The sequence below is a fragment of the Lottia gigantea genome, assembly GCF_000327385.1.
Source record: "Lottia gigantea unplaced genomic scaffold LOTGIsca_17, whole genome shotgun sequence".
Lineage (NCBI taxonomy): Eukaryota > Metazoa > Mollusca > Gastropoda > Lottiidae > Lottia > Lottia gigantea.
This window is the reverse complement of record NW_008708133.1, coordinates 412,413-425,710: the sequence shown is the minus strand read 5'-3', so window position 1 is coordinate 425,710 and position 13,298 is coordinate 412,413. Positions and strand designations below refer to the sequence as shown.

The following is a 13,298-nucleotide window of genomic DNA, read 5'->3' as shown; positions in this document are numbered from 1 at the left end:
TGTTTTTACGAAAAATTATAATTCCTGTAAAATACCAATCAGAAGCATCCGATTTATTATCCACCGCAGTGAAGAAATTGACAAAAGTTTTGGTATTAAAACCTACAAATTTCATGTCTTGTTTGTATTTTCCATCTTGAGTTATCTCTCCATCTATTTCAATTTGCCCTTTAAATGTTGTAAATTCATTAGTGATAAGCTTAATAACATCGTAAAAAAGTTCATTTGATATGAATTTTTCATCGTCTAAAATTTCAATTTTATTCATATTTTTAAAGTAACTATTTTTAACTGGGAATTTTTAACTTTTATTGATGATATTTCTACATCAAATTTATCTAAAATTTCATTGAATTTTTCTAATTCTTCAACTGTTATGTTCTTGTCTTCTCTCGATCTTTCGAAAAATATAAACAATTTATTAAGATCTGTATTTAAAATTTCTGTTTTCCTTTTATAATGAGCTTTCTGTTTTGATGTAAAACCTAAAGTAATCAATCCACGAGATGAAATTTTTGTTTTTGTTGACTTTTATGAATATCAATTGAGGTAAATATATCATTATTAACAAAATATAGTTTTACTTATTCAAAGTCTGATGTTTGTAAAAACTCATAAGTGTTTGTTTCTTTTTGTGGTTCTGGATTTCTAATAATATTCATTGATGGTGGAGTTTCCGTTTCCAATAACATATCAAATTCAATCAATACAAATTGATCTATTTTATTATCTGGTATGATTAACATTCTAAACCTATCTATATATTTTCATTTGTTTTAATTTCATATAAGTGATTTTCCTTGCTGTTTTCGTCTTTAATTTTTAATTCTTTAGTTTCTACATTTTTTGTGCCATTGATAAACTGAAGAACTTTAAAAGCGATAAATTTATTATTTAATGAAATACGTCAGTGTTGTTTGAAGAATAATGAATCAACTTTTACCAGTATAGGAAATGTTATTTTAATTGTAAGTTTTCCTTGAAAAGTAAAAGGTGATGAATAAAAACCTGCATCTGTATCAAAAATATATTGGGGGTAATCAATACCTGTTGGAGAATATTCTCTAATATTTAGTGTAAATCCATATTTTTTATATTCATAATCTCTTGATTTATCAATATTATCAGTAATAGAAGTATTGTAATATCTCAAATTTTTAAATGGAAGATTGAAATAATATGATTCTTTCTTGAGAAACTTTTTTTCTAATGCAACTATATTTTTATCCTGTTTTAAAACTAGGTTATTAATAGTGGTTATCTGTTGTTGAATAACACTATCATCAATGTTCTGTATTTGTTGATGAATATAGGTTTTGATTTCGCTATCATCTATGTTTTGTATTTGTTGTTGAATATAGGGTTTGATTTCGATATCATCTATGTTTTGTATTTGTTGATGAATATAGGTTTTGATTTCGCTATCATCTATGTTTTGTATTTGTTTTTTAATATTTGTTAGTTCTTTTTGTAATTCAGTGTTAAGTTTAGTTTCCAGAGCATTTAATTCCTGTTGAAACGTATCTTCATTTTCATCTGGAATGTTATCTATCAATTGTTGAATGTCTAATTTTTGTTTTGCAATCTTATCCTCTAATTCAGATATTAATGAAATTAAATTTTGTAACTCAGTTTTATTCGCTACGTTGACCAATTCTTTTTGAATAAAACTTATTAATCTTTGTACCTCTTGTTGTAGTTTAGTATCATTAACAAAATTTTTATTATTTAGTTGACGTTTGAAGAATCTTTTCACATTACTTATTTTATCTTCTAAATGGTTTTTATTTACTTCAATTGAATTTATTTGTTCCCGTAAATGTTTCTTGTGAACAGCGTCATTATCGTTTTCCGGAGACTTTAAATTAGTTATGCTAAAATTGTTCATATCTAAATCACCTTGAAGAGTGTCTCCGATTTGATCCACGAAGTAAGGTTTCGCTTTATTAATCCACGTTGTAGTGTTAGGTTTTTTAGTTTCTAAAGATAAAGAACCTAATCCAAACTTGTTCGCCATTTTTATTGAGTTAAATTTATTGCAATTTCTTCGAACTGTTTTCCTAAACTCAATTGATATAAGACCCAAAGTTAAAGCTGACCACAAAACTTTTGTCCCGGTAATTGAATTTGAAAGGAAGAACATTTGATTGGTTTATTAGTCAATTGCATTATCTCTTCAGTGGGTTCTAATCCATAAGAATCGAAGAAATATAAGTTAGAGTCTTTGTACAAAGCAGAATGATGAACTTTTTGATCGGAAGTATGTATATTTGTTATCGCATAAAATTTACCTTTCTTATATTTCAGATCATTTATTTCATCTCTCATACAATAATAAAACGGTGATATATTTAACTCTTTTGCCCATCTAATAAGTTGAAAGTTTGTGGTTGTATCGGTTCCATATTTATCGAGAAATTCATTCATTTTTAAAAGTCGGTTTTTTTAAATATATACGTAGTTTATGTTTGAAAAAAATTGTATTACATTCTGATAAAACACATTCAATAATATTTTGAACATAAATTTAAATTTAATATTTCGTTCGTCCAGTATCCAACGTAACCTTTTTCGAATTTGCTTTTATATTTGAAAATACGAACTCGATCTCCGACTTTAAATTTAGGTTTGATATTTAAATTCTTTATTTCATTTTCGTAGTTATGTTGCGCGTTAATTTACTTTATAGTATTTGGATTACTCGAGGCCTCTGTTGGTGTGACACCTATAGAAGAATGAATTTTGTTATTGTATTCATCGACAACAACTGGTAATATTTTATTCCGTGAATTTTTTGAATAATTTATTTTTTAGAGTCCTGTTAAATCTTTCTATTACTACAGCTTTACCTTCGTTATGCGTGCTGTAAATTTCAAATCCCAGAGATTTCATATTTTTGTTATGAAATTCACTTCCTTTATCTACCCACAGTTTTTCTGGATGTCGGTTAGATTGTTTCATAATCGTTTCAAATGCGTGTTTGACTGATAATCCCGTTTTGTTTTTCAAAGGAATAACCCATACATATCTCGTATACAAATCTATAACTGTTAAGCAATATTTAAATCCTCTTTTGACTGGCATATGAATTAAATCGGCTGATCATATTTCATCTTTTTCAAACACTTTTACTTTTAAAAAGTTTTTAGTTTTTCTAAATTCTTTGTGAATTTCATCCGCTAATCCCATGCCTAATTTCATCTTTGCTTTCAAGAGTTTTATGATTAATGCTCTTTCCATTCTCTCTTTGAAAGTTGGATTTGGAATATTTTCAAGCTCGATTATCATTTGTCTGTCTGCTTCGTGTCTGAAGTTTATGTCTGTGTTTCTGTATAGTATGTCGTGTTTAAGCGAAGCGGCGTCAACTCTATTGACTGGTTCTTCCCCTAGTTTGGGTTTATCGTTTTCGTCTAATCGTAGATCTAACCTACTACCTGGACCGGTGTAATTATGACCGGGAAGATGTTTTTCTCCGGGATATTTCGCCCATGGAAATCCAGGAAGAGAACCCAATGATTTTTGTATATCTCCTGAACCGAAATAAGTTTTTGGAGCGTGAGCGACTATCATTTTTATCCTATGACTTTAAAACCTTTTCCTTTCCTTTCTTCTAATCTCCTGTTTCGAAGATCTCTTATTAGCTCTAATTCTTTCAACTCGTCAGACTTTTTCACTGCGTCGCTTATACTCTTTCCCGCTTCCGCGATTGAGCCGATGGCTTTCGCTCCGGTTGAAATGAGTGATTTGTTTTTTGAAACAATGGTAGCTACTTTTGGAATTATTGTTTTACCTAGAGAAAATAATGAAGAAAAGAAACCGTCGCCCGAATAATCTTCGAATCTGTGTTGTTCGTTTTTTAGAATTTAACTCATCCTATTTTTAAATGAATTAATTTAGTCTGTTTTTTTTTCAAAACAAGAGTTATCTCCCTTTTTCTAGACTGAAAATAACATTACTTAAAACGAGGTTATTAAAAACCGGATGTTAAGCGAAACAAGGATGTTATTTTATATAAGAGTATTTTTAATATGCTTTTTTGATGGAATGAAGGAAATTGATTGAAGGTGTTTTTTGGTGTATGAAATGTAGGATGTTTTATGAAATGTAGGGAATTTAGGTCTTTTTTAAGTGTAAGAATTTATGAAATGTAGGATGTTTTGTAGGGAATTTAGGTCTTTTTTTTTTGGGAGTTAGTATAGTATTCTTCATCTGTCAACCTAAAAATTCTTACTCCAAAATTGTTATTATTCAAATATATTGTAGTTTATGAAATGAAATTAGCATACAACTTAAACTTTGCTTTCACTGGTCTCCAAGTTACAACTTCAAAATATTTTCAAGAGGTATTATGCAAATATGTTTCAGAAAAAAAACAACACGTTTTTTGATTGCTAAGCATCCTTTTTTCTCAGTCAGTCTATAGAGACTCTAACAAGAGATTTCTGGTCAAGATCCAGTCTGGGTGGAAACCATCTTTACTTTGTTATATTTAAAGAGAAGTTGCTATAAGAAGAATAACAAGACAATCAATGACAATTACCTTTATTCTAAGTGACAGAATTTGTATACATTATTATATAATATTACATATTATGCTTAATGTAAATACACATATAAAACATAAACAATAACTGATAAAATTTATATATAAATACAAACAAAAATGACTAGGTCAAAAAAATACTTCAGATTATTAAAGATAGCTTGCCAGGCAAGGTAATATACGATCACTGGCATCTTTGATTTTAAATAAAAATATGAAAGAGCAAGGGCAATAACTCATACTAAATATTTTTCAATTCTTCTGATTTTCAATAGGGTTCATCCTTGGGTGATAAGGAACATTCACACCAAGTTTCGTCAAAATCTGTCAGGAATTGTCCCTTTTAGAGTGTTTACAAGCTAAAACTTGAACGCGTTTTCAAGAACAAGGGCAATAACTCAAACTAAATATTTTTCAATTCTTCTGATTTTCAATAGGGTTCATCCTTGGTTGATTATGAACACTCACACCAAGTTTCGTCAAAATCTGTCAAGAATTATGCCTTCTAGAGTGTTTACGAGCTAAAAATTGAACGTGTTTCAAGAACAAGGGCAATAACTCATACTAAATATTTTTCAATTCTTCTGATTTTCAATAGGGTTCATCCTTGGCTGATAACGAACATTCACACCAAGTTTCGTCAAAATCTGTCAAGAATTGTGCCTTCTAGAGTGTTTACGAGCTAAAAATTGAACGTGTTTCAAGAACAAGGGCAATAACTCGTACTAAATATTTTTCAATTCTTCTGATTTTCAATAGGGTTCATCCTTGGGTGATAACGAACATTCAAACCAAGTTTCGTCAAAATCTGTCAGGAATTGTCCCATCTAGAGTGTTTACAAGCTAAAACTTGAACGCCTTTTCAAGAACAAGGGCAATAACTCATACTAAATATTTTTCAATTCTTCTGATTTTCAATAGGGTTCATCCTTGGGTGATTACGAACACTCATGCCAAGTTTCGTTAAAATCCATCAACAATTGTCCCTTCTAGAGTGTTTACGAGCTAAAAATTGAACACGTTTTCAAGAACAAGGGCAATAACTTATACTACATATTTTTCGATTCTGCTGAATTTCAATAGGGTTTATCCTTGGGTGATTAACGAACTAAGTTTCATCAAAATCCATCAAGAATTGTGTCTTGTAGAGTGTTTACGAGCAATTGTGGACCGACCGACAGATGGACATGGGTGACGGCAATATACGCCCCCCATTTCATGTGGGTGTATAAAAAGCACTGTGTTTAAGTCAAAATTGAAAAAAAAAAAACATAAAAGATATTGTCAATTTCTAACTTGACTCCAATATGATCAACATTCCTATGAATATTAAGTACCAACGTGACTGGATGTAAGTAAAGCTTCAATCGCGTTGACAAGCTTTATTTAACAAATTACAAGTACAAGTCAAAGACACTTAATAAAAATCAAGTTGACTGAGATATTATCCATTTATCAATGCATACCAATCAACATGAGGGTAGAGATTTCAAATACGATCCTTAATTCTCATATTAAGTGTTTATGTTGGACAATTTTATAATCTATGATCTATTACTACACGGTATATGTTATAAATCATAATTAGCTTTACAGAATGCATCCTGATTAGTATATAGATAGTATATGTTGAAAATTTTTCCCATTATTTGATGTGATGTCTACTCATAAATGGGGATTAAGGAAAAATAATTAATTGCGCTAGCCTGTGACACTGAAACTTGCAGACAGTCTAGCCTAGGGTAACAATATCAATGGTTACTACACTTAAGGAACAGCAATATTTCTCAACCCCTGATCTTTGACCTAAAGAAGCACAATGTGATAAAAAGTTGAACCTGTTCACATCAAGGATATTTTCTACCAGAGATAGAAATTTTAGTTCGTTTTATGTCTAGCAAAGTCAACATATATGTATTTTCTATATTTAACTTAGACCATGTGACTCTTTTCTTCTTCTACGTCTTCATCCTCTGATTTTCCTTGTGTTTTCTTTGGACCACATATAGACAAAACAACTGGTAATAGCAACAGAGAATGAGCTAAGCCAAAAGTTATGACCAAGACCATAATTTTGAAAAAGGATCTGAAGACGTAAGACTGAGACCAAATAAGAGTGCATATGCCAAGCAGAGATGATATTCCTCCATTTAAAATTGGTGCAGCCGACACTCTTAATGCATCTTTAGTTCTCTCATGTCTGGATACTGAATCCGAGGAAATGAAACCATGACAAACATGGGCACTGAAATCTACAGAAAATCCCACACTCATGATTAAATGTATCATAGTGATAGAACTTAATGATAAATCCCAGTAGTAAAGGAAACCTAAAATTCCTGCCAAGATACTGAACATATTAAGGGTGACCAGTGTTACCATGATAGGGTGGGGCATAAATAAAATAGTAATAACAAACATACAAGCTACTGCAATACCCATTGTCTGTAGGGTACTTGGTAACACCATTACATATTGTTCAAAATATATAAATGGAGCACTGAACGGGAAAATATTCAAATAAGATTTGGAAGTTATCTCCCTTAGACGTAACATTAGATTGCCCTGGTCTTTGGAATCAGGGATGGCCTCTGTTATAAAGTGACATCTTGATGCCAGAATATCAGACCCATCAGACATGAAAGTAACATCATTGGAAAAAACAATTGCTTGCGACAAGAAACTTTGTGACTGTGCTATAAATGTATTTCTATCTGTATCATTATTAAAGCCTGGTACACTACTTTTAAAGGCATTAAACCAGCATATCAACGAACCATCAGCAATCATAGAATCATCTTCAACAATCTTTAAGATCTTTTCCATACCAGAGACTTGATTTGGGTCTAAATAATCAACATCTTTAAACACAACAGATATTGATAAGACCATCTGATAATTCTCACGACTCCATATTTGATAACTGTAAAAATATGACTTTTCATGTACTAAATTACTTAAAAGCAAACCTTGTCGTAAATTATAAATACCCCAACCAGATGCACCTAAATAACCTAAAAATAAAATTATAATGACAATCTTAACAACTATTATAATGGGCGTGGAAATTGAAATTCTCAAAAGAAGTTGAGGTAATTTCTCACATAAACTTTCATCATCTTCTCGTTTTGTTGGTACTTTCCATTCATTCTTACATTTATGATCTTCATTAATCTTCTGACAAGTGACACAATGTCGACGGTCTCTTACTCTTTTACCGTGAATTGCCAAACAACCCAGAAAAAATGTTAAGTGAAGGACAAAGCTGAAGAACAACGCCATGGCTGAAATGAAACAAAATAAAATTTGTGCTTAAAAAGTCACTGATTTTTATCCCTATTTCCTAATACATGTACAGGGATCAATTTAACCTGTATTGCATCATAGTTTGCTGGTCAAAATGAACCTTCTTGCCCTTGCCATCAAATATTTCTAACCAAATCAAATTGTGATTTTGAGAATTGTACAGCAACTTGTAGTCTCTATTACCTTAAGACTAGCTTCATTGGCAAGATCCATCTAACAACTTGCACAGCATTGATGAAGGTTAGATTTCGAAAGATGTCAATGCTTATCACAGAGATTAAAGTTTCCCTTTATTTTGTCCAAGGTAAATGAACCACAAGCAGCTGTTACAAGTCAGTCTATGAACTGACACTACATTATTAGATCAGCAAGTGACTTTTTTCAATGAGTAATACTGAAAATGGTTACCTGTATAAACACAAAAGTTTCTTATACTGATAAAACTCGATGAAACACCAATAAGAAAAGCTATGATATCAGTTAACGATGCTATACTAATAGATCCACCACATTTCTCCAATGTTGCACCCATTTGATCTTCTACAGAAGTTTCATCATAATGTTCTGCCCATTCTGACATGATAACAAACATACAATCAATACCAACTCCTAAAATTAAAATAAACTTTCATTATTATACATAAAATACTACTAAGATAGCTTGTGAGGCAAGGTAACATACGCCCACTGGCAGCTGCCAGAAATGATAAAACAGTCTTTAGTGACTAAAGTACGAATTTTTTCATTTTGAAGAAATTTTAATTAGTTTGAATTCAATTACATATATATGCCAGTTATTTATGCTGAGTAATTCCACAAAATTTTTAACATCAATATCAATTATACAAATACAACAAATCACACAGCCCTAATCAAGGGCAAAAAACAACTTTTGACGCGTGTTCACAAAGTCAAGGGCAATAACTCAAAAAAAGTTCATCAAAAATATCTCAAGTTAGAACTTGTCCAAGATCTTATCAATTCCAATGATCACACCAAGTTTCATCAAAATCGGTTGAAAACTGTACCGTCTATTGTGCTCACTAACAAATTTTGACACGTTTTTCATAAGTCAAGGGCAATAACTCAAAAACCGTTCATCGTCAAGTTAGAACTTGTCCGAGATCTTATCAATTCCATTGATCACACCAATTTTCATCAAAATCGGTTGAAAACTGTAGCTTCTATTGTGCTCACAAACAAATTTTGCAGCGTTTTACAAAGTCAAGGGAAATATCTCCGAAAGCGTTCATTGAAAATACCTTAAGTTAGAACTTGTCCGAGATCTTATCAATTCCAATGATCATAACAAGTTTGATCAAATTTGGTTGAAAACTGTAGCTTTTATTGTGCTCACGAACAAATATTGACGCGTTTTTACAAAGTCAAGGGCAATAACTCAAAAACCGTTTATCAGAAATGCGTCAAGTTAGAACTTGTCCGAGATCTTATCAATTCCAATAATCACACCAAGTTTCATCAGAATCGGTTGAAAACTGTAGCTTCAATCCTGCTCACGAACTATTTTTAACAAATTTCAACACGTTTTAACAAAGTCAAGGGCAATAACTCAAAAACCATTCATCGAAAATGCGTCAAGTTAGAACTTGTCCGAGATCTTATGAATTCCAAAGATCACACCAAGTTTTATATTTCAGCAAAATAGTACCCAAAGCAGGGTCAATTGTTTTGTTAGAGATTTGAAATTGCACAAAGTAAACTCATCGACATTGTTGGCAATAACATTCATAATTACAATGTGAAATAGATTACTTACCTAATGCTAAAAATGGCATCACACCAACTATGTCAACAAAATTTACGATTGGTGCACAGAGACCAAAGGCAGCTAGGATAGCAAATGCTACCCCCATAACTCCTGCACGGGCCAAATGACTTCTATTAGCTACACAGTTACCACTTGAAGCAACAAAAGAAGCATAAACTATCAATGCAGTAAATGATAAAGAAAAGGAAGTAATATCTTGTCCAGTGTTAGCAGAGAGTTCTTTGTCCAAAGATGTTGATGTTGAAAAAACAAAATCAGTTAAATTAGTTGTGAGATTTGACATTTCAGTTACAAACTTTTCTTCCCATATTTTACTCATGGCGACATCAGTTTGGCGTAGGTTGAAGATAATTTTGATGGTAATTACTGACTGCAATGTTCCATTTTTACTGATACCATTCATTGACTTTGATACATCCTCTTGAGTACCGTTAATAGTTCTCCATATTGGATAGGTAATGTCCTCAGTTTCAAATAAAGTTAGAAAATTGGGATGAAGAATGTATTCTCCAGTTATAAAACATTGTCCACCAAGTACAGCACAAACATGGGAATAATTTATATCTGTACCATTATAATTAATAGTAAATTCTTTCACCTTGGACACAACACTTCTAATTTCATCTATTACATCAAGTCTTAAAGCATTTCCACCATTTTTGGATTTAAAAATAATATCACCATACATATTAAGTCTAGCTAAACTCTGAACAAAGTAATTTGAATCAGATTTATCAGGAAACAATTTTTCAACAGTCCTTCTATCTTCTTCAGATTGACTATTTATAGGTACATAGAGTGTCTCTATATCTGATTCACTGGTAAGTTTTATTAGTCCAATCCCAAACAATCCACATATAATAACTGGTATTATTATAAACCACCATGGATTATTGGCTATAATTCTACCATATTTGTTGAAACAATTACCAATACATTTATTATGTTGACTGGCCATTCCACCTGAAAATAAAATAATAAAAGATAGCTTGCCAGGCAACGTAACATACACCCACCACCAGCTGTCAGAAATGGTAAAGTCTTTAGTAATGTGTTTTCTCATAATCTCAAAGGGACATTTTTTTGTAAAAAGTTTTCATTACCAAAAACATTGTAAATTATACTTGAAAATATTTCTAAATTATGCTGAATTTGTTTTAAAAGGGTTACTCAAAAACAGAGATGACTAATTGTTAATTAAGCAGTTTGACCTAGTTTTAGCGTTTGGCTTTGCATTGGCTCTATGTTATAAATTGAAACCTTTAAAATACTAGTAGACATATTTCCCCACAATTGAGCTTTTATGTTACTTAAATCCATTCAGTTGTAATTTTCTATTAGCTTCCAAAAAGTATAACAAACTTTAACAGTATATGCAAGCTTAGTTTAACATTTCAAATAGTCGGCTGGATTTTTTTATTTCAAACTTTCAGATGCGTTCAGGCCTGTTAAGGAACATATTTCTCCAGGTTTTGGTGTATAGTTTTCAAAAATTTGACCAAATCAGAGGAATGCCCCTTTAGATATATTTTATAAGTCAAAGCAATACCTCAAAAACAGTTAATCAGCTAATTTAAACATAGACAAGGTCTCATCAACATACACCTTTTTTTCAAATTTCATCAAAATTGAATAAATAAGACTACTGTAGCCTCTATAATCTTTACAGATCAAATATAACACCCTTTAAAAGTCAAGGCCAATTCCTAAAAAATACAAAATATTGTCAATTTCGAACTTGACCAATATCAATGTATAACAAGTTTCATCGAGATCAGGTAAATAAGTGTAGCCTTTATTGTGCTTACATGCCAAATTTGACCCATTTTTTCTAAGTCAAGGGCAATAACTCCATAATCAGATGAGTGCTATTTGATCAACATACATGCATACAAGGTTTCAAAAGATCATATTAAAACTGCCTCTATCGTGCCTTCAAGCCAAATTTGGCCTGTTTTTGCTGAGTTAAGGGCAATAACAAACTTTTGACGATATATCATGATACCAACCATATATCACAATATTGTGATAATTCTTTTTTAATCAGGCAATATAACTAAGGATATAAATTCCTATCTTGATACTGGTATATCGCCCAGCCCTAATATGCATACAAAGTTTCAACAAGATCGAATAAAGATAGCTTGCCAGGCAAGGTAACAAACGTCCACTGACAGCTGTCAGAAATGATAAAACAGTCATTAATGATTAAAGTATGAATTTTCTCATATCAAAGAAATTTTAATAGTTTGAATTCAATGATATATAATTATATTTACCGACAGTTATTTATGCTAAGAAATTTCACCAAATTTTTAAAAATCAATATACCAAATTACAAATAAAAATCAATTAACCAAAATACATCAAATTATCTCATCAATATACATGATCAAACCATGTTTCATTAAAATCAATTGAAAATTGTAGTCTCTAATGTGTTCACAAACAAATTTTGACGCGTTTTTCATAAGTCAAACCTTTCATCGAAACATCATCAAATTCGAACTTGTCCAAGATCTCATCAATATACATGATCACACCAAATTTCATTAAAATCTGTTGAAAACTGTAGTCTCTTTTGTATTCACAAACAAATTTTGACGCATGTTTTTTAAGTCAAGGGCAATAACTCAAAAAACGATCATGGAAAAATCATCAAATTTAAACTTGACCAAGATCTCATCAGTATAAATGATCACAATATAGCTAATAGAGTGAAACGTCAAGTCAGACACGATATTTCGATGAAAAATTATCCGATCATCACGAAAATTGATAGGGATCATCTTCATAATGACATTGACACACAAAATCAAAATCAAAATCAAAAGAATCTGTAAAGAATTGTAGCCTGTAGAGTGAGCATGATCCAAATGTGAACGGACGGACCGACAGGGTGATTACAATATACGCCCCCATCTTATGTGTGAGCGTATAAAAACTGCAGCCTCTATTATGCCTACAAGTCATATTTGCCGCATTTTTATTTAGTCAAGGGCAATAACTCCGAAACCGTTCATCTGATTACTACCAATTACGAACTTGACCGATATCATCTATATATACATGCATACCAAGTTTCATCAAGATAAGACAAAAACTGCAGCCTATATTTTACCTACAGGAAATGCGAACAGACAGACAGACATATGATACACCCACAATTGTAATGGCAGCCAAGTTGTCTGGTACAAAAGCTATCAGTAAATGAAACATTCCGAGATTTACTTTTCATCTTACAAGAAGTTTATTCACAGCCTTTTTCTTATTTTTTTGATTATCATCCTCGGTGACAATAAACAATTCCAATAAGTTTCTTTAAAAATCTGTTGAGAATTGTGCCTTCTTCAGTGTTAACAGACTAAAATTTAGCAAGTTTTCAAGAAGAAGGGCAATAACTCATATCAAATATTTTTAAATTATTTTGATTTTCAATACGGTAATAATTAACAATTTTACTGAGTTTCGTCTAAATCTTACAAAAATTGTGTAATACACAGCTCTGAGCATGGCAGTGAGACCTTATATGAACATTTTGAAACTTCTAGCTTTCAGCCCCAGTGCTTTTAAGCCTACAATTTGTGAACAAGAAATTAAAACTCTAGGGCATCTTGGAAATAAATCAAGTATATTATTACATTCAGGAAATACCACGTT

The 13,298-nt window shown here is 31.3% G+C and overlaps 2 protein-coding genes across 2 annotated transcripts; both read right to left on the bottom strand.

Annotated features, from left to right (window-relative positions):
- Window positions 1–264: 264 nt before the first annotated feature.
- Window positions 265–2,017, bottom strand: LOTGIDRAFT_158386 (hypothetical protein; the record flags this gene model as incomplete). Its single annotated transcript, XM_009051549.1, has 2 exons — window positions 265–485; window positions 1,048–2,017. The coding sequence occupies 2 exons, from the start codon at window positions 2,015–2,017 to the stop codon at window positions 265–267; spliced, it is 1,191 nt and encodes a 396-aa protein (XP_009049797.1).
- Window positions 2,018–6,475: 4,458 nt separating this feature from the next.
- On the bottom strand, window positions 6,476–10,596 carry LOTGIDRAFT_213342 (hypothetical protein; the record flags this gene model as incomplete). The annotated part of the gene is made up of 3 exons (XM_009051548.1): window positions 6,476–7,827; window positions 8,258–8,458; window positions 9,627–10,596. The coding sequence occupies 3 exons, from the start codon at window positions 10,594–10,596 to the stop codon at window positions 6,476–6,478; spliced, it is 2,523 nt and encodes an 840-aa protein (XP_009049796.1).
- Between the last annotated feature and the right edge of the window lie 2,702 nt (window positions 10,597–13,298).